The sequence below is a fragment of the Lottia gigantea genome, assembly GCF_000327385.1.
Source record: "Lottia gigantea unplaced genomic scaffold LOTGIsca_154, whole genome shotgun sequence".
NCBI classification, from domain to species: Eukaryota; Metazoa; Mollusca; class Gastropoda; family Lottiidae; genus Lottia; species Lottia gigantea.
The window spans coordinates 157,796-178,781 of NW_008707862.1; the positions used below are offsets into that span (position 1 = coordinate 157,796).

Below are 20,986 nucleotides of genomic sequence, written 5' to 3' on the forward strand. Positions count from 1 at the left end.
TTTGCAACTGAACCAGGAATTCTTAGGACCATTAGAAACAGTCATTAAGTTTTTTGGAAATTAGGAAATCCTGAAACTCAAAGTGGAGAAATATGACAGTTTCTTTAAGTTTGCTATCTGATCTCAGATTGTTATCAAGTTCTCTACATTACATGCTTTAATTGGTTAAAAATAAGGACATAGAAAACCTGTAAAATGTCAGAAAGGAAAAAAATGAAATTGTAATCTTTATTTTGATCAAATTGACTGTGTTGCAATATTTGTATTTTTAAATGCAATAAAATGGAGAAAAATATTGTAAAAGATGGTTCTTGAAAGCATTTTCTCCTGAAATAATGATCTCTTTGACTTTTTGACTGTATTTTAAAACATTATCCCTGTTTACATTAGATCACTACGAAGCTTTCCATTCTCAGTCTATACCTGGACGTGATAAAATTACAAAATTTTTACCGTTTACACTTACTACACTTTCCTAGAACACTTAGATTATAACAATATTAAGTGTCAACGATCAAACACATTTTAATGGAACTCTTCATGAAAGAGCTAATTATAGACGTTCATATTACCCATAGGAAGGCAAATACATTACAAATGCTAAAAAAAATTGCAGAAAATGTCAAGGGGTCAAAATGAATATGTAAGAACTGTTCTCTGAACGGATACACTACGAAATTTTAACTGTTTCATTCTGAGAACTGTTCAGAAACCACAGTAGTCTCAAATTGGAACTGTTCTCAGAACCCTTTCAAGACTGTTTACACCAGTAATCTGTTCCGTTCTCGATACTGTTCTCAGAACGGATAATTTTTGTAACGTAAACAGGGTTATTGACTGATATTTATTTATGGTAGTCATGCTGAATGTTGGTCAATGAATAAATTGAATTCTCACTAATTCATTCATTTCCCCAGACTACTATAAATATTGTGACTAAAGATACATCACGCATGAGTATTCTCTACAATATAATCACTAAATATCTCTGAAATTTTTGTACCTTGGTCTTAGAAACTGAAATTGTTCGTTTTAAAACTAATTAAAATGATAGTGTTCACCATCAAAATTTTAGCCTTTTTAAGACATGTGTATCCATAATTATATGTGTTTGAACATTAGATTGTCAAACCACCTTTTGTAAGACTCTGTAGAACAAGTTATAAGTGACTGGATAATCAACACCATATTAACAAGACCAACAATGTTAGTGTACCGTAATTTTCAGGCAGAGATAAACTAGTGAAAGAAAAAGAAATAAGAAAACATTCTTATTTTGAGGTATTTAAATTAAACAATGGATCTATTTTTCTTTAAAATCTCAATGTTTGTATTTTTGATATTTTTCAGGATAGAAAAACATTTCGTCGTATTGTATTAAAATCAGCTTTCCTCAGAAGAAAGATGTACGAAACTTTGTTAGAAAATGTTCCAATGCTCAAATCACTGAACGTAAGTATTCTGTATAATATTATACATATTGGCAGTGAAAACTTGAAATATCTAGATCTTGTTCAAACAGTTATAAAATGTTCCAATGCTCAAATCACTGAATGTAAGTATTCTGTATAATATATAAGCTTTAATAATAAGTTTTAATCAACTTTCTCTTTTCAAAAAAAATCAGAGAAAATTGTGTATTTTATGCCTCCATTCATGTTTTTTTAGCCTTAATCTGCATATTTTAGTCTTAATCTACATAATTTAGCCTTAATCTGCATAATCAAACGCAGACTATCAACGCAATTGTTGTAGACTTTCAGTTGTGATTGAGTGAAGATAGAAAACACACCTGATACTGGTACTAGTATATGCTGAAAGAATCGAAATAATCGATCATCGTCACTAGGAATTTATAATTTCAATTATGGAATATCGAATTTCAAACTTATGTCAAAGTTATATTTGTCCACTGTCCTTGTTAACTAGCAGTAATCTCTTCCACATACAGGTTCCCTTCAGCACACAACTTACCCACAGTAAGTCTAATAACCAATCTAAGCAAGAATATACAGCAGAGCAGCAGTTTTTCTGCTCATTTCGCTTATTTATAAACACAAATCTCCCTCCCAATTTTCTTTTTGGGAGCCCCTTTGACTGATTAAGTTAGACTCTTGGGCGCTGACCTTTGATATACATGACCTGATCAATCCAGTTTCTATGTCTATGATACAGGACAGAGGGGGCCATCATTCCATATTGCATGGTGCTGTTCATCTTCATTTACACTTACATTTATGTGGGGGAAAAAAATAAAAGAAAAACTCCATTCATTTCATTTCTCAATTTTATTGCATATGGTCAGAATGCGGAAGTAAACGCAGTTCCAGCCTTGATCCACTTCTCTTTTTATAAACTGCTGTTTAGCCATGTTTGACCTAGATGTATTTATAATACACAGTTTGATAATGAGACATTTAAGATTAGTTGGTAACTACAGCCTGAGGATATCTTCCTTGCTTCAATTTGACACCATAATTAACATGATGAGACAAGTCTGGTAGAGGTTTGAGATTATCTTGTATGTTGTATTCAACATCATGTCTACTAGACATTTCCCTAGACATCAGGAATATTGTAATGTTTCTGTAGAATACATTTGATAACCAGAAGATGGTGAGCAGACATTTTGTAAAATTTATTACTTAGTTCTGATGACATGAATTATGGGATTGCGAAATCCAAAGAGGATGTCATAATGCTCTACATTTGGTTGGTTGAAAATAGTGGATTGAATGGAACTACAGTAGAAAACTTGTTAGATTATAATGATTTTAGAAAAAAAAATTTTTTTAACTCTAATTTCAATGGAAGCACAAATAAGTTCAAGAGCAGCATCTCACCGTAAGAACAAACCATGCACTTTATCAATTGTTTATTATGCTGTAACATTGTAAAAAGATTTAAAGTGACCGAATTTAACTTGACCAATCTTACGTTATCCTTCAAAATTTAAGCCTTCAAGTCCATGTCTGTCCAGAATTATCTGCATATGAAAGATAAAAAGACGAATCATCTTTTCTTGAGACTCTGCTATATAGCAATAGGAAAAGAAATTCTTTCTTTGAGGTATTTTTGATGGAATTATACGATTTTCTTACATTTTTAGTGCTTCTAAAGACTTTATTCAAGACCCAATTCAAGTCCCCAAAATGGCGAATCTGTCACTTTAACTAGAGAGTTGAAGGTGTGTAAGTCTGGATGTGTAGGACACAGCTGTCATGTCTACAGTCATTATGATAATTAAGAACCATTAAAATAGTTCCTGGAAGTGTGACCATGTTATTACTAGGAGCTGGAGGTCTTGACATTTCAACCTTGCCAATTATACTACAGATCTGCTGCTATCCTATTATATTACAATGTCTATTATCATTATTATTCCAAGTGTAGTAATTGCTTCTTCACCATTTCATTCTCTCTGGGCAGGTGAAATTGTTGTACTTTGTCAGATTTTTCATTGGTTTGAGCTATTAAACTACTAACTTCTGACTTACATCATTGCTGTTACTGAAGAATTGCAACTGCATACCTCCCCAAAACTTTTGGTAAAATGTGATTATACAGTCTAATTTTCAGTACAGAACATTCCATTTGACCACTATGGCTAGTATTTTCTTCCTTGTCATACAAGTGGTTGAAAGAAATCACATTTTATTGTAGTGTTGGAAATCTATGCTTTATAAATTTAAATGTTGAAGGTCTAAGGCTTTATAAATTCTAATGTTGAAGGGCAAAGGCTTTATAAATTCTAATGTTGAAGGGCAAAGGCTTTATAAATTCTGATGTTGAAGGGCAAAGGCTTTTTAAATTCTAATGTTAAAGGGCAAAGGCTTTATAAATTCTAATGTTAAAGGGCAAAGGCTTTATAAATTCTAATGTTGAAGGGCAAAGGCTTTTTAAATTCTAATGTTAAAGGGCAAAGGCTTTATAAATTCTGATGTTGAAAGGCAAAGGCTTTATAAATTCTGATGTTGAAGTTAAAAGGCTTTTTAAATTCTAATGTTGAAGGGCAAAGGCTTTATAAATTCTAATGTTGAAGGGCAAAGGCTTTATAAATTCTAATGTTGAAGGGCAAAGGCTTTATAAATTCTGATGTTGAAGGTCCAAAAATGGTTGCAAATAATGAAAGTGATCATGAGTTCTGAGGGCAACTCACAACTCAGTTGTTTGAGAGATGTGTTGCAAACTTATGATCGCTCTTATGATCGCTATTCTTATTCACTACCATGATGCAACTGGTGATGGCTATGGTGTGACAGCCACTTAAGTTGAAGGTTTAATAATTTGTAATGTCAGAGGTTTTTGGATTTAAAAGGAATAATTCTAGGTCTGGTTGTTGTTAGCTCTAAGCAGTCTACGCCACGCTGTACCGCCTTGGTCAATAAGGAGAAGATAATGAAATATAAGATCAATTAGAGAAGAAAATTGTCATTTTAATGAAGAAACCCAAATAACATCAGGGTAATTTGTTTGTTTGGCTTGAGGACATTATAGAAATTGGACGAAATCTCTCGTGATGGCTTCTACAACCTTTTCTTCTATTCCACCATTTTGTTTGCTCAATTTGCCATGTGTTAATGACATTTAGAGTGAAATAGATTCCACCCCCGTTGAAAGCTTCCAGTCGTTGGAGATTTTTCAAGGAATATTTTACAAATTTATTTCAATTCCATAGAGATCAATATTCAAGCCTGGTTTATCTAGTGTTTGTATTTCAATGTTTTATTTGATTAAATTTGAAATATCTCATCCTTAAAGTAATATAGTTGTGCACCCTTGAGCTTGGTTTCTTTTAATGTATTGCTTGTATAGGCATACATGTATGAAATTGTTTTTGGGTGTCAAAACCTAATGGATCATGGAATGATCATTGCACAAATTTATTTTAAAAAAAGGGGGGGGGGGAGAATTCACCATTTTAAAAAAAAAGATAACAATTGTTTTAATTGTACATAAATTCATTACAGGGACAGATGCACCATTTTGTTTCACCAATCATACTTTATTCTCAGAAACGGGAAAAATGACAACTCGTCAATTTAAGATAATCTGTGATATATAGAAACGACTTATACAGAAATAGTGGGTAAAATTCATAGTTTGAAGAATTTTTAAAGGAATTATTTGTACATTTCTAGTTCTTCTGAAAACTATTTAAATATATTCAAAACTAAAATCGACCTCCCAAAATGCCTGTCTCTTTAAGTTTAACATTAGAAAAAAAAAATTGTATTAAATTTTTTTCTAAATTTTCTATGTGCATTGGAATGACTGAATTGATGATGACACTCTATGGAGTCAGGCACACGAAGAAAAGAATCAATGAGACAAAAATTGCCAACTAGAATCCAACATGCTTGATGTTCAAAAATCTGAAAAGAAGGCGATAATCTTGTTGCTAAAGAGGGGGGCAGGCACAAGGAAGATTTTAATGAAGATTAGTGTCAGCAACAAAACTCACTCATGTGCTCCATGCTTAAGCTTAAATACATTTTAAATTGTATTTCGCTCAGATATTGAGTTGAGAATCAGAAAAATGATGAGATATCAAAGCCAAAATTGACAGGTTAAAATTTTACAAATTCAGCATTAATTCATGTTATTTGTAGTACAAATTTGAATTCTTACGATTTATTGCTGATTAAAACTGTTATAGTGATAAAAATAAAAATAAATTGTTCTAAAAAAACTACAACAATGAATAAATGTTAATCGTCCATTTTGAAATATTCTAAAGACGGATTCTCCCTTGATGAATGATATTCTTTTAAAGGTTGTTCACATTAATTCAACTGTTTAAAATTTTAGACCAGATCAATATATTTTCCTGTCTTACAAAACCTCCTACCTCAATATTTCAGACAACAGAAAATTAGTTCCGTTGGTTAAAAGCTACCTTCATTCCCAACAAAAAAAAAAAAAACAAACCATCTTCAGAAACTCTCATTATTAATCAATTGATTAAATTAATACTGAGAAATTAGGAAAATCCAGGTTAATCCTAGCTTTTTTTTCACTTCTGTCCGACTCAAAATTAGCCTTTTTTTAGCTCCTGCCTTTATCGAGATAATACCTTCATATTTTTCAACCTGATTCCCCTGTCAGTGATGTAGGTAAGATGGGCTAACATAGTCCTTCAGATGGAACAATAAACTGAGGCCCTGTGTGCTACAGGCTGTGCACGTTAAAGATCCCTCGACAGTTGGAAATCGAAAAAGAGCAGGCTAATGCCGACTGTCCTGGCAAAATTTCCCTCATTGCACCCTGCATGGCGTTGCCCATCTTCATTAAATTGGTCCACATGGTGCAAAAAAGTAGGACATAAAGCTCCATTCATTTCATTTACTGCTGCTTTTACAAATTTTTTGTTTTGTTTTTTAAAACAAGAAAATATATTGGTTTGGACTAAGGTTAAAGAACTGAACACTCGTCTGACAGGAGAGTTTATGAACTGCTATTAATCTTTACACTTTACCATACAAAATATATTTATCCTTAATTTATGAATTCTTCTGTCTTAACGAAGAGTTATGAAGATTTATCATGTGTGTTTTTACTCTGATAATAACAATTTATTTAACAGCTACTAATGTCTTTTTATAATGTCACCATGATGGATTATATACATGAGAGATGAAATGAATGAAGATTGAATGAATTTCTCAAGAGCTGTATCTCAAGTTTTATTTTAAGAGAGGATATGGTTTTTTCATATTTATTTCTTGCTTATCCTGCTTATTATTATTATGAAGCTTGGGGGATGTGGAAAAGTGAATATAGTTTGAATAGAGTTAAAGATGGTTAACCTTATTTTGTTGGTGTCACTGTCAAATTAAGCAATCTATTTGATTAATTAGTGTTTCTAATGAATTATCATGTATTCTTAATCACATCTTATTGCATATAATTGAGAGTTTTAACCAATCAAAAATGTCCTTGTGTGTACAGTCTGGATAAACAAAAAAGACTTTTTGACCTTTCTTGATCGGTCACTCATTGGAATTCTGCTGGTAATTCTCTTCTAATTTAGCTAATTGTGAATTAATTATGTACATGTGAGACAAACTGGTATTTTTCCAAGTCATTAGAACACCCTCTATTCATATAATAATTAGCACTTTCATAAAAGAAAATAAGGGAACCCATCTTTAAAGGGATTGTAAAAAGGTTTATCAGGGACATTGATATCATTAATTTGCACCATTCCAATTTTCAAACAGACGTCTGTGGTTCTTGAAATTCCATTAAAACTAAGCGTTCGTTCACCTCACTATTGCAAAATATATTTAGATGATATAAGGGATGTTTGCGATTAGTGATGTCATCAAACACTTAGTGTTAGTGGAATTGCAAAAAAAAAAAACCAGACGTCTGATTAAAAATTTGAATGCTGCAAATCGATGCTATCAGTGTCCCAGATACATCTAAATAAGATTTTTAGAAAATCTCTTCACAATCACTTAAATCTTGTGAGATGTTAAAAAAGTTAGTGATTTTTGAATAGATTTGAATTAGGTCATTTTGGAGACATATCTGAAATATTTATCTAAAAAAAAATTAATTTTTTGCAGATAAAAATGTTTTCTTTAGATGTCTGCTTCCACTTCAATAGTAGTTTTTTAAAAATGTGAAGCGTTTTCTAGTACGAAAAGAGTCTAAGCTGTAGAGATTTCTTCTAGTAATACAAGATTATAACATGTACAACAGTTGTCAAAGATAACAATAACATTATCATATCAAACACTCCGAAACAGACATTTGTAATAACCAATTTACATGGCATTACTGTTGACATGGAAACCAAATCATCTTGATTCCATACAACTCCTGGGAATTATTATTTCATTTGGAAAGGGAAGGGAAAAAAACATTGCAACTGCTTGTATTTAATAACCAATATTATAACTATTATTAATTTTTTTTTATTTTAAAATGAAAATTCTTGAATTGATGATATATATGATGTCAAGTTTCCATACAGATCATTAAATTATTCCATTTTTATAACTTTTCACATTTTTTTTTTTTCAGTTTTGTAATTTTTTACAGTAAAATTGTATTCAAAAATTGAAAGTTTTTTTCCCAGAATTTTCAGTCTGACTCTAGTTTTTCTCAGAATTCTCTAGTTTTTCACAGAATTTTCAGTTTGACTCTAGTTTTTCTCAGAATTCTCTAGTTTTTCTCAGAATTTTCAGTTTGACTCTAGTTTTTCTCAGAATTTTCAGTTTGACTCTAGTTTTTCTCAGAATTTTCAGTTTGACTCTAGTTTTCCTCAAAATTTTCAGTTTCACTCTAGATTTTCTCAGAATTTTCAGTTTGACTCTATATAGTTTTTCTCAGAATTTTCAGTTTCACTCTAGATTTTCTCAGAATTTTCAGTTTGACTCTATATAGTTTTTCGCAGAATTTTAAGTTTGACTCTATATAGTTTTTCTCAGTAGTTTTTCTCAGAATTTTCAGTTTGACTCTAGTTTTTCTCAGAATATTCAGTTTGACTCTAGTTTTTTTCATAATTTTTGTCACAAAAAAAATATTGTGTTTCTTTTCCTTTTCTGTGCTTATTCAAGCTAAAACCAAACTATTCAAAAGGTTTACTTAAGGTTTTATGCGGAAAAAAATGCTTTATAACGTAATGACTTTCAATGACGTCATCAAACACTTAGTTTGAGTGGAATTGCAGGAATTATAGACGTCTGATTGAAAATTGGAATGGTGCAAATTGATGATATCAGCGTTCCCAGTACACATAAAAAATTAAGAAAACTTCTTTACAATCCGTTTAAAGATCAGTTTAGATAATGTCTAGCTTAGAAATTCATGACATAAAATTTGTTTTTTTGTTGGAAAATTGGAAACAAGCTGAAACGGTCATTAGTTTGACATTTCCTTTGATTTTAGTCAATAAATAACAATGTAGCAATTGACATTGATTGACAACGCTCAGTTATCATTGAATGTAATTAGGTAGTAATAAACGCAGGGTGCTGTAAGTCAGAAAGTTCCTTGTAAAATGGTAAAAAAGATTTGTTAATTTGTGTAAAATCTATAAAAATTAACTTGGTTAATTAACTCTATTATAAAAGGCAGACTTTTAAATCTGTAATCAAACATGGCAGCCAAATTAAAGGGATTGTAAGAGCTTGTGTAAACTTTTTACAGTATGCATATGGTGGCCATTTAATTTTCTTATTTGCATCATTCCAATTTTCGATCAAATGTCTGTGATTATATCACTATTGAAAACGCTGCTTATAATATTGAAGGGCATTTGCAAAATTGACGTTAAAAAAAATTTTTTGTAAGGGGAATTGCAAAAAAATTAGACATCTGATTGAAAATTGGAATGGTACAAATTGATGCTATCAGTGTCCCCGCTACACAATGTTTAGAAAACCTCTTTACAATCCCTTTAAGAAAAACAATTCCTACTGCAATCAGTTATAGTGTTACATGTATTCTAGAGAGACCAATTAACACATTAACCAATCAAGTCAAGGATAACAGTGAAGTACGATACATTTATAGCGCTGTTTGTATTTACTATTGATTGTCTCCCTTGATTTAATTTGATTTATGCCTTATTAAACATACAACTGATAAATCATTTAACATCCATGTTGGCTACATTCTATTAGTATCCACTACATCAAAACTTATAGTACCGGTAATTGTGAATGTTTATGTGACAAATTGTTTGAACTTTAAATAAAGAAAAGATAAGTCAGTCTCCAAAACTCACGAATAGATATGCTCTGTTGACAATCTCAGTTGCAGAGTATCACACAGAAATTTGTTTTAAGCTAAGCTAATTAGTAAAAATTTGAGACTTTAAATCGATGTTTGTCCAGAATTATCTACGTTTGAAAGTTAAAAAGACGAGTTGTCTTTTCCTGAGACTCTACCATATGTCTAATAGATACTGGATTGAAATAGGCTAAGTGACTTCCTAGTTGCAGGTATTTTTGAATGAATAATGCAATTTCCATGCAGTTTGAAGACTATTAACATGAATTGAAGACACAAATCAACCTCCAAAATAGGAAACCAATGCCAATGTCCAAATTGATGTTCCATAATGTGATGTCATAATTGAATATGAAATATAGTAATTATATGTCATATTACCATAAAAGAATTAAAAATGACTATTATGAAGATTAAATAAAATCATTATCCATCATAATTGACCATTAATCAGACTGGTGTGTCTTGTCTAGCTCTCACTGTGACAGTAGCTCTTATTATGATGATTTATTTTCTATCATTTAATCATAGTCTACATTTAGTATGATCATATTAATAAAGAGAATGAGTCAGACTTCAGTCCATTCAGGTTAAAAATTTCAAGTACTTATGATCCTAACCTCATTTTAAAGGGATTGCAAAGAGATTTTCTACATTTTTTATGTGAATCGGGGACACTGGTAGCATCAATTTGCACCATTTCAATTTTCAATCAGACATCTGTGGTTCCTGCAATTCAACTTTAAGATTAATTGTTTGATGTCACTAATTGTAGGAACTACAGACTTCTGATAGGAAATTGGAATGGTGCAAATTGATGCTATCAGTGTTCTCTGAAATACACATAAAAAATATTAGAAAACTTCTGTACATTCCCTTAAAATCCCAAAAATATATTGGCACTACAGTGCTATACAAACAGCTAATGAACTTTTATACCACCAATGCAGTGACGCAAACAAAAGGTGTATTCTGAGAAGCATTAGACACAGAAGACATCTTTTGTTCATGTCACAAAATCCTACCGTTGGAGAGGGCAGAAATTTGATTGGCTTGTGGTATCATCAAGAGACCCGTCTTAAGACCCTAACTGAAGTAGCTAAATTTAAAAAAAAAAAAGCTAATAAAAATTGAAACGAAAAGTTTAATTAGACTGAATCGCCTGAAGTATCTAGTAAGAATATGACGTCATTAATCTCGTCATGTTCTTGGTTAAACACAATATAATCGCTCATGTGTACTGTGAAAATTTGTTGATATTTCAAATTATTGATTGAAACTGTCTAGAAAGGAATATATTCAGTATAAAATAAAGATGAAATAGAAATAAAGTGATTCTCAGACAAGATAGGAACCACACTGGAATCGAATCTCTGTTCACTTTGAATGTTTTAATTTAAATTTTGTCTGTTTCTTCACATTTAATCAAAATAGAATTTTCAAATGCATTACAGTTTATTGAAGGAAAAGCTCATAAATTGTAATTCTCTGAAAGTAGCTGGATAATCTGGTCCCAAAATGTCTAAGGTCTAGCAGTACTTTGTAATTTTTGGTCAACCAGTGATCAGTTATCAGTTGACCACTTGAAGGGATCTGATGGCTCACTTTTATTACATTATTGTACATTACAAACCGTAGAAAAATGTCTAATACCTTGACTGCAATAACCACCCTTCTTGTATCACGGAAGTTTGTAAATGCAGCTATTAGATTTTGGGAGTCTGAAAGAAACAAGAATGGTGACTGTAGATTGTAGTCAAGGTAATAGACACAGTTTGTAATAGCTCAACATTGTGAAGATGATGTTGGTGATACAAGCAAACACAATAGGGAGTACTGAAGTGGCCTCTTGGACAACTATGAGTAACTGTGTTATATACATACCGTACATCAGTGATGGATTGAGATCCCTTGTTGACTGAGCTAACAACTGCCAACTTGTGGCGCCATTTTGGTAAAAAAAATAGGTCCAATGGTATGAAATGAATATCAGATTAATGTGGTTCTGTATGATAATTATTTGATCTTTCTATTTCCAGGAATATGAGCGAATGAATGTAGCTGATGCTTTAGAAACTAAGACATTTGAAGATGGTGATGCTATAATTCGGCAGGTAAGTTTGTTGGAATTCGAAGTGGGTTTCTCACTTTGGCATTTTACCCTGAACTTCCATTACCTTAAGAATTGTGACAAGGTTTTCTGAACTTTTTTATTTGTATCTTGGACACTGATATAGATATGGTTCCTGCAATTCCACTAAAACTAAGCATTTTATGTCATCACTATTGCAAAAGTTTGGACTGATTCAAGTTCACTAGACTTTCGCTCATACATGGATGTTAAGTGTAACCAAGCAAATGACACCATACAAGCTTCCAAGCTTCCAAATTGATACAATATACTCTGTATAATCCGACATAAATTGGGATCATAAAACATTGTCAGATTACTGAGAGTGTCAGTGACCCAGAGATCAGATTCTAGGATATCTTTCTAACAATAAGACAATAATAAAAGTCAGTTGTATAAGTATACATTTTTTTATTTGATTGTTCGTATTTTAAGTAACTGATATGTTTTTTAACGGAATTCATATTGTCAACAAATTTTTTTTAAAATTCTTCCGTACGTTTAAAAATGCTTGAACTTCTAATTGATATACCTGTATTTGTATTGCAGGGAGATGAAGCAGATTGTATGTATTTCTTACAAGAAGGTGAAGTTAGATTTACTGTTAAGGTTAGTAATATTGTTTGAAGAATTCATATCGCACTTACCTGAACTGATATTCATAATGAATTATGGAGAGTTTATCAGACCTACCTAGTTGATTTAAACCACCTGTTAGTTGATAGATACACCGCATATTGTAGATTACTTTAAATATTACCTTGAACTCGTTATACTAAAAGTTTATGATTTGAATTAACCAATATTTCTTCTTCAATCATGAGGAAGCTACGGTGGCTCAATGAGTTAGACACTTGCTCGCTAACCTGAAGGTCCGGGGTTCAATCCCGACATAGGTCTAGATAATACCTTCGGATTTTTCAACCTGGTTTCCCCCTGTCAGTGATGCAGGTAAGAGGGGCTGACATGGAAAAAGTGTCTAGTCGTTCGGATGGGACAATAAACCGAGGCCCCGTGTGCTACAGGCACGTTAAAGATCCCTCGACAGTTGGAAATCGAAAAAGAGCAGGCTAATGCCACTGTCTTAGCAAAATTTCCCTCATTGCACCCTGCATGGCGTTGCCCCTCTTCATCAGCCCACATGGTGCAGAAAGGTAGGAGGTTAAACTCCATTCATTTCATTTTATACTAACCTGAAGGTCTACGGTTCAATCCCAGCATAGTTCGAGATAATACCTTCTGATTTTTCAACTCGGTTTCCTACTGTCAATGATGCAGGTAAGGGGGGCTGATATGGAAAAACCTGACATTGCTAAATAGTTTGTCCTTAGTTTCCATTAATGCAAGGTTATGTTGTTAAAAGTTTATCTATTTTGTTTATTTATTTTAGAATGATAATAATGAAGAGAAAGAAGTCAATAAATGTAAACAAGGAGGTTATTTTGGAGGTATGCCCTTTTTTATGTCAGCTTTTATACATTTATAATAAATTGATAAATTTTCTTTGAGATCTATATCTAATTTCAGTTTTTTGATAAACAGTGGGATTTTTTTAGATATTGTTTTTATAAAAGATGTTATATAATATAAATTGTTTATTAAATTAGTTATTTCTACTAACATATTATATATAATAAAGTTACATAACTGGCAAATATAACCAAATCAACATCCCTCATTTGGACCTAATAATTACTAGTGAAACCTGTATCTCTATTTATAGAAGAAATCAATGAAAATGACAAACAAGGTTAATAAAGGAAAATGACCATCAGATGTAACATTCATAATGAATTCATTGAATGACCAAATAATACTATTACCACAATCTGAAACCTCCTGATTATCAAAATAGTTCTAATTTATCATCATTTAATTGATAAACTTGGCTTATCTGAGATATTTAATATGGAGGTCATATACAGGTCATATTAATTCCTTGATAAACAGAGTTAATAAATAAATAACTTGTTTTGATAAGGAATATTATTAAGCTTATATCAACAAAACTATTAGAGAAAATGATAATAAAATTTCCTCTTTTCTAATATTTTGGTGTTACATTTCAGAAATAGAGATTTAAACAACTGCTTATGTAATGTGATATTTATGAAATGAGATGCCAGATTTAATTTATCACATAATTATGAATAAATGCATAATTTCTTTAACTTCCTAACATTTTCTATATAGACTTAATTTTTTTGGTCAACCTTTTAGCACTATTCTTCAAAATGTCCTTGCATGTAAAAAATAAGATCTAGATAAACACCTTAATGTGACAATTGAATTGAAACATTTAATCAAAGTTACGTTATTTGGAACCCTTTCTTGCTCTTTACCTTCAATTTGAACTTCTTTGTTTCGTTTACATGAATACATGACCTTGCATAATTATTAACCTGTGCTATGGGTTCATATTGTTTTTATGAACCTGGGAACATTACTGTTGTGTGATAAATGTGTATTATGCATCACTTGTAATGAAATGGCTTATGAATATTCCTACTATATTTAAATAAATATTTAATTGGAATTAGATTGAGGACACATTCTGGTTTTTTGCCCAAATATAAACTTGAATTTAAAGTGTCACCTCAGAGCCACAGCCTTCTTGTGTTTTCAATTATGACAATTTTTAACATTTTTGCGGCTTGATAATGCAGTAGGTTTAATAAAAATTTAAGAGTTCTAGAAAAAGCCAGTAAAGAACAATTGAAAAAAGCTATAAAAACCCTTTGATTTCCGTCCAGAAACTTCTGTAAAATTTGAATCTGATTAAAAATTATTCAAAAATTATTATTATTACAAATCTGAATTTTGGGTTGAATTTTTTCTATTTTGGGATCTGATTATTAGATAATGATGTCATTGTATCTAAGACTAGCATCTAATTCTTTATTTTCAAATTGAATTTATTTTTGTAGACCATCTGCCAAAGTCTTGTAGATCATTATTTTCTTTTTCTGTTTTAGAATTAGCTTTGGTGACTCACAAACCTCGTGCTGCTACAGCTTATTGTGTTGGGCGAACGAAAGTTGCTGGTAAGTTCTTTTTTTCTGATTCAGTATTAAGTTATGATAACATGTGTACATAAGCGTAACTCAAACTCAAAATCAAAAAGCGATTATATGTGTACATAAGCGTAACTCAAACTCAAAGTCAAAAAGTGATTACATGTGTTCATAAGCCAAACTCAAGCTTAAGAAGTGATTACATGTGTAGGTAAGCATAACTCAAACTAAAAAAGTGATTACATGTGTATGTACGATATTTCCACAAAACTGTCAAGTGGTATTGGGTCCGTAAACAAAGGAGGAGAGGAAAGTCTCCTACGGTAAAGGAGATAAAGCTTCCGTCATCCGCAAATGCAATAAAATTACTGAGCCATCGGTTGCGCTGACAAAGGGATTGAGTTTGATTTCAGGGAAAAAAATATGGATTTGGATAGGATTTGCTCGTATACTTTTGAGTTTGCGTTTGAGTCTGCGTACACATGTAATTGCAACCTGAATCACATGTTCTTTGGGCTCATTCTTGAAATTTAACTGAAGATAAATAAAGTCTATTTAATTTTGTTTACTTTATCATATAGTATCTTCAGATCAGCAATTCATCTTTTCTTTGATTGGATTTAATAGTCTTTGCATTTGGTAGCAGGGCTCCTGATGCTAAAGTCAAAGATTCCAAAATGGAATAACAGGGGGCTAATGTTTTATTATTGTCTCTCTCTTTCAGTGTTGGCAGTTGATGCATTTGAGAGATTGATGGGTCCCTGTATGGATATCATGTCTAGAAATATTGATGAATATGAGGAGCAGTTAGTTCAAGTTTTTGGTTCTAAAGCAAATATAAGCGACCTTCGATGACCTTTCCCCCCATAAGTGCTTCCGAATTGTAATCCACATTTTGATTGGTCTTTTTAACTCTGTAGCAGAAACAAGCCCTCTTTTGATTGGATAGTTGAATTGCTGTCAATCAAATCCTGAAGTGTCAATGTTTGGATGTGTTCTTGTCTGTTAAAATCCCCCTTTCTACCTGGTCATTGAGTTGACATGTTCCCGCCCCCTTTTTTGATTGACGTGTTATTGTATGATAGTCTGCCACCGACTAAAATAAGGGCTGCAGAAAGACATGAAAATATTTTCGAGCCAGCATTCTGAAACTGAATATGGATCTTGATGGCTAAAGGGAGATAATTCACAATACGCTGCCAGTGGCTCATGAACGTTCTAGTACTGGAATAAATTGAAAAGTTTTCGAAAAAAAACAGTATTTAGACTAAGTTCAATTTTCAGAATTAAACAAAGTTAGAATTATAGTTCGAAAGTATGTCCTAAAGACTAAAATCACTGTAAGCCACATTGAGCTTCTATCAGATATGACTGGCCAATATAGCCTTAAATCAAGAGTCCTGATCTGCACAGTTTCTCCACAAGTTTAAAATTTAGCAGGGAATCTCTTTTACTTAACTTTTTTTTATCTTTTCACTTTTTTGATAAAATTCAGTAAACAAAGTATGCGCTAAATTTATAAATAGTATTTCGTTTTAAAATCTGTCTAAATAGAGTTTAGGATGCAAAAATCTTCAACAAAATACAAGTATAAGAAAGATTATTAATAAGTGCAAGTAAACCCAACTAGGTTTCAAGAAAGTTCAACAAAATTCTTAATGGTTTCATAAAGAAAAGCTAACTAAGGTTATTTTATTGCATTTATGTAGATAAAACAATTTTTATGGATAAATCCTTCTTACTTTATTACTTTCTAAATCGGGAATATATAATGAATTCAAAAATATTCCTGATGACAGTTTGAGAACCACATTAAAACGTTGAAAGTAATAAATATTCTAGAGGTATCTATCAATAATAATTACCTTTATCTATAACTTGTGCTTCTAATAAGCCATTAAAGGATTATTACAAATACTGATATGTTATTGAAGTAAAGTTAAAGGGATTGTAAAGAGGTTTTCTAAACTTTTTATGTGTATCAGGGACACTGATAGCATCAGTTTGCAATATCCCACTTTTTCAGTCAGATGTCTGTGGTTCCTGCAATTCCACTAAAACTAAATGTTTGATGATGTCACTAATTGTAATTAGAGATGCTATCAAATGCTTTGTTTTAATGAAATTACAAGAACCACACATGTCTGATAGAAAATTGGAATGGTGCTAATTCCAGTGTCCCAGATAAACATACAAAAATTAAAAAAAAACCTCTTTAAGTTATTAAGCTAAGGTTGCAGTGATAAACCTGATAAACTAGAAAGTTGATAAATTACTAAAAGACTCAAGGTGATAAATAGAAAATGGTCAAGCAATGTTGTAATTGTTATAGATTGTGAGCCCTTCTTTCCCTCCTTCATTTCTCAGATAATATTGATATTAAATAAGAGCTGAATTTTTTTAATTTGGGGCAGAACAAATTGTGATTTTGAATCGTAATAAATAAACCAAGTACTAACAATCAGAACTGCAAAATAAAACCTAAAATAAAACAACATTTTGGTGAAACATTAGTAGCAGCTAATGAACTTTTTACACTAGGAAGTATATCAATCATTCATGAAATATATAAAACTACTAATTCAAACTGCAAAATGAAACCTGAAATCTAAAGCAATGTTTTTGCAATATAGCTAATGAACTTGTCATACGAGGAGGTATATCGTTCATAAATGAGGAAGTATTTCATTATGAAAAGTGGTATCAGGAGTCTAGAAGAGTAAGCATACCCTGACTAGTTTCAAACTCGCTGATTAATATTACACACAAAATAGGGAGGGCAAAACAAAAGAGTCACTTGTTCAACTTCGAAATAAAGAAACATAAAGAAACTCTTCAACATTCAGTCGTAAGAAATTTAACTCAACAGTATGTTTAAATCAAAAAAATAAATTTGATTGATCCTAACCCATGTAATTGGTGTATTAATATTTCTGTGTTTTTTTTTGACAGTAAAGGCAAGTTTTAAGTAAATATCTCGAAAAAATTAAATAAATTAATAAAAATAATTAATAAAATTTAGAATTCCAGTCACTTGATTGGTCAATAAGTAAAATTTGTTTTTAAATGCTGTTTTTAAACCAATCAAATGGCTGTCAATTTTTAAGCCTGGATTATTTTGTTATTTTAAGCTTTTATGAAATAGGGCCTTGTTATCTGAAAACTGGAAAGAAATTTGTTCAACCCTTAGAAATAAAAAATGTTCTTACTAAAAAAAAAAACAAGCATAATGTTATGTTAACTATTATAAACTTTCTATTTTTCTGTTTATGCTGATATTACTTGTGTTTATGTTGTTTAGTTTTGTTTATTTATTTTTTATTTCTTTCCACTAGGGATATTATTATTCATGATTTATGTTAAATTGCTGAAAATACAACAGGGTAGGTCTCTTTGAATACAGCAGATCATTTTTGTCTGAAATTTGCAGACTCTTTTCATGCCTTTCTGGAACAGTAAGATCAGGAAAGCTCATCTCTTTTAAAAAGGTATCTTTTAGATATGGGGCTTTATTCTCCAAAACTTAACTTAAAAAAAATCCAGATTTTAAGAAATATAGTAATCTGATTGGATAACAAAACTAAATTAGATATCAATGTTAGTTATTGACCAATCAGATTACAGGATCACTAAAATCAAGTTAAATTTTCAAGTATAAGCCCCATGATCTTCAAAGAAATGAAAATTGCACAAATGAAATAAAAAAATTAGAGTTAAAACAAATCCTACATTCCTTTGTAAAGGGCTAAGGTTTTCTGATTCTTGCTGAAAAAAATCTGATAGAAACAACTATCAAAGGGTAGAAAAGAGTAAGCAAGTTTCCAATAAAACTTAAGAGTGTAACTAATATTTGATTAATCAAATTTTGTTTTTTAATGAAAAAATGAATCAGAATTTTCGGAGCTGGCAAATACAGTCAAATCAAAAGCCCTGATGTGATTTAATTGTACACAGTGTTTGTTTTAACTCTAATATCACTGTTGAATTTTCATACACAAAAATATGGGATTTATCTAATAATTAATTTCTTACAATAAACAATGCGAGATTCGGATTTATATTAAAACATAAAAAATTCAACACTTTTTTTTCATTTTCTTTTTATTGTCTATTGGATATAATAAAATTTCAAATTTTTAATATTTAGATGAATTACAAAAACTAAACAAATGTGACTTATTATCAATGAAGTATTTTACTTTTCTATTAAAAATTTTATCAATTTCAATTCAGTTTATAATGAATTAAATGCGAGATCTTCATAATGAAGTTAAGAAATGGATTTGTGTTTATATCTTTCAGGTATGAAATATTATTTTGTTAAATTAGCTCTTTATTAATTTGACAATGAGGTTATTAAATTAGTTAAGGCTAGATTAAGGCTGTAATGAGGGGGAGCAACTCATGTAAACATTGCTGAAGGGGAATAACTCTGGTTAACTCTGCTGTAAGGCATTAACTACTGTGAAATTAACTGAAGGGGAGTAAGTTTTGTGTACTCTTCTGTATTGACGGGAACTTTTGCTTATTGTAAAGGGAAGTAACTTGTGTGAAGGAGTGATTTTAAGATATTAAATTTAAACGAGATATAAGTTAATTAGTCAATGAATATAGTAAATTGTTAATTTTTGTTTGCTTCTATACGTTTTTGTTGCTATTATTTTATGTTTTGTTCTTATGTATTTCACTTTCCAGAATTTGATCTTTGCTCAAAATATTTCTTTTGAATTTAAATGAATTTTTTTTTTTTTTCATTAATTTATGTCAACAGCCACAGTGTGAATCTACCTGTAGCCCTTCTTAATTACAATTTATATCTCTTGACAACTCGAGGCATATCTTTCTAGAATTTTTTAAGATATTGATGAACTAAAAACAATTTGCCAAAATTTGATTTTAAATTTGATTATGATTCATAATGATAAATGTAAACCTCCAACAAAATCAAACACATTAGTTAAGTTCTGTATGGAGGTATTTTCTGTAAAGATTGCATCATTTTTCATTAATGTACCTTGTGTTTGGTTTTGTGGAAGGGTATTTAATATGAGGAATAATTTGGCCAGTTTTCTTGCCTTGATAATGAATGGAACCATGATTACTATTAAAGTAAGAAGTATTTTAGGACTAGTATTATAGGACTAGAGTGACTTTCACACCATAACATTCGTATCTACGGCAGCTATTCTCACTGACAATAACCTTGTATACAGATGGCGGATAAATTGAGACTACTTTAGTCCTCCATTGTTGACATCTGATTAGTATCTAACACCCAGATGTCTCCTGTCTACGAGAATAGAGTCTTCAAGGGAGATAACTAACATCTGACAAACTCGGAGGTAACTTCCTAACAATTAAAGAAGATTTTCTTCCGGCTACATACGAGGTAATTGTCAGACAATGGCCGCCATAGATATGAATGACATCATAGCGATAACTAGCTGTGTATAGATGGAATAAGAAAAGCTGTCATAAGATTTGAACAGAACTTTCATGAAACTGAGTGTGCATTCGGAACACATGGCCATTTTCATTTCTCGTAACCATACACAACTGGTCATCGCTTTGGTGTGAGGGCACCTTTAAGAAGTATTGTAGCAATAAGAAAGAAATTTCAAGCTCATTCTATAGTATTGTTGCTGTTATTTCAGTTTTAGGAAATTCGGTTTTATAAGTTGGTACATCATGCTGTTTAAGATACTGTCATCCATACAGGGCTGTTGATTTTAGAAATTACCTTCGTGAATGAAGATCTTTTTACTTATTCTCACAAGGAATGCAAGAAGAAATGCTCATAAATATAAAGATCTGAATTGCAGTCAGTCATTTTGGAGCTCCTATCAGATGTGACTGGCAAAGACAGAGAAATCAACAGTCCTGCAACGATACTAGAATGATCTCCAGTCAAGTCAGCGATCATCCAAAGACTTTGAATTTGATCCAAAGAGTTCATAATGATATAACCACAGGTTTAATTTGCTCAAATAGTTCTTCAGGCACAACAGTAGGTGTTGGAATTTCTGGTCACAAGAACAACAAATATCCATGCCAATAACTGATAGCTTATAATGGGCTGCATTTGAACCTTATT

General features: G+C 31.2%; 1 protein-coding gene across 1 annotated transcript in view; it reads left to right on the top strand.

Annotated features, from left to right (window-relative positions):
- LOTGIDRAFT_61540 (hypothetical protein) overlaps positions 1-15,717 on the top strand; it is a gene marked incomplete at both ends in the record, with an annotated part of 60,472 nt that extends 44,755 nt beyond the window's left edge. The window contains 6 exons of the mRNA XM_009050744.1: positions 1,351-1,452; positions 11,787-11,861; positions 12,428-12,487; positions 13,269-13,326; positions 14,854-14,922; positions 15,617-15,717. Of these exons, the coding sequence (XP_009048992.1) occupies positions 1,351-1,452; positions 11,787-11,861; positions 12,428-12,487; positions 13,269-13,326; positions 14,854-14,922; positions 15,617-15,717 (465 nt within the window). The remainder of the gene's footprint in view (positions 1-1,350; positions 1,453-11,786; positions 11,862-12,427; positions 12,488-13,268; positions 13,327-14,853; positions 14,923-15,616) is intronic.
- Between the last annotated feature and the right edge of the window lie 5,269 nt (positions 15,718-20,986).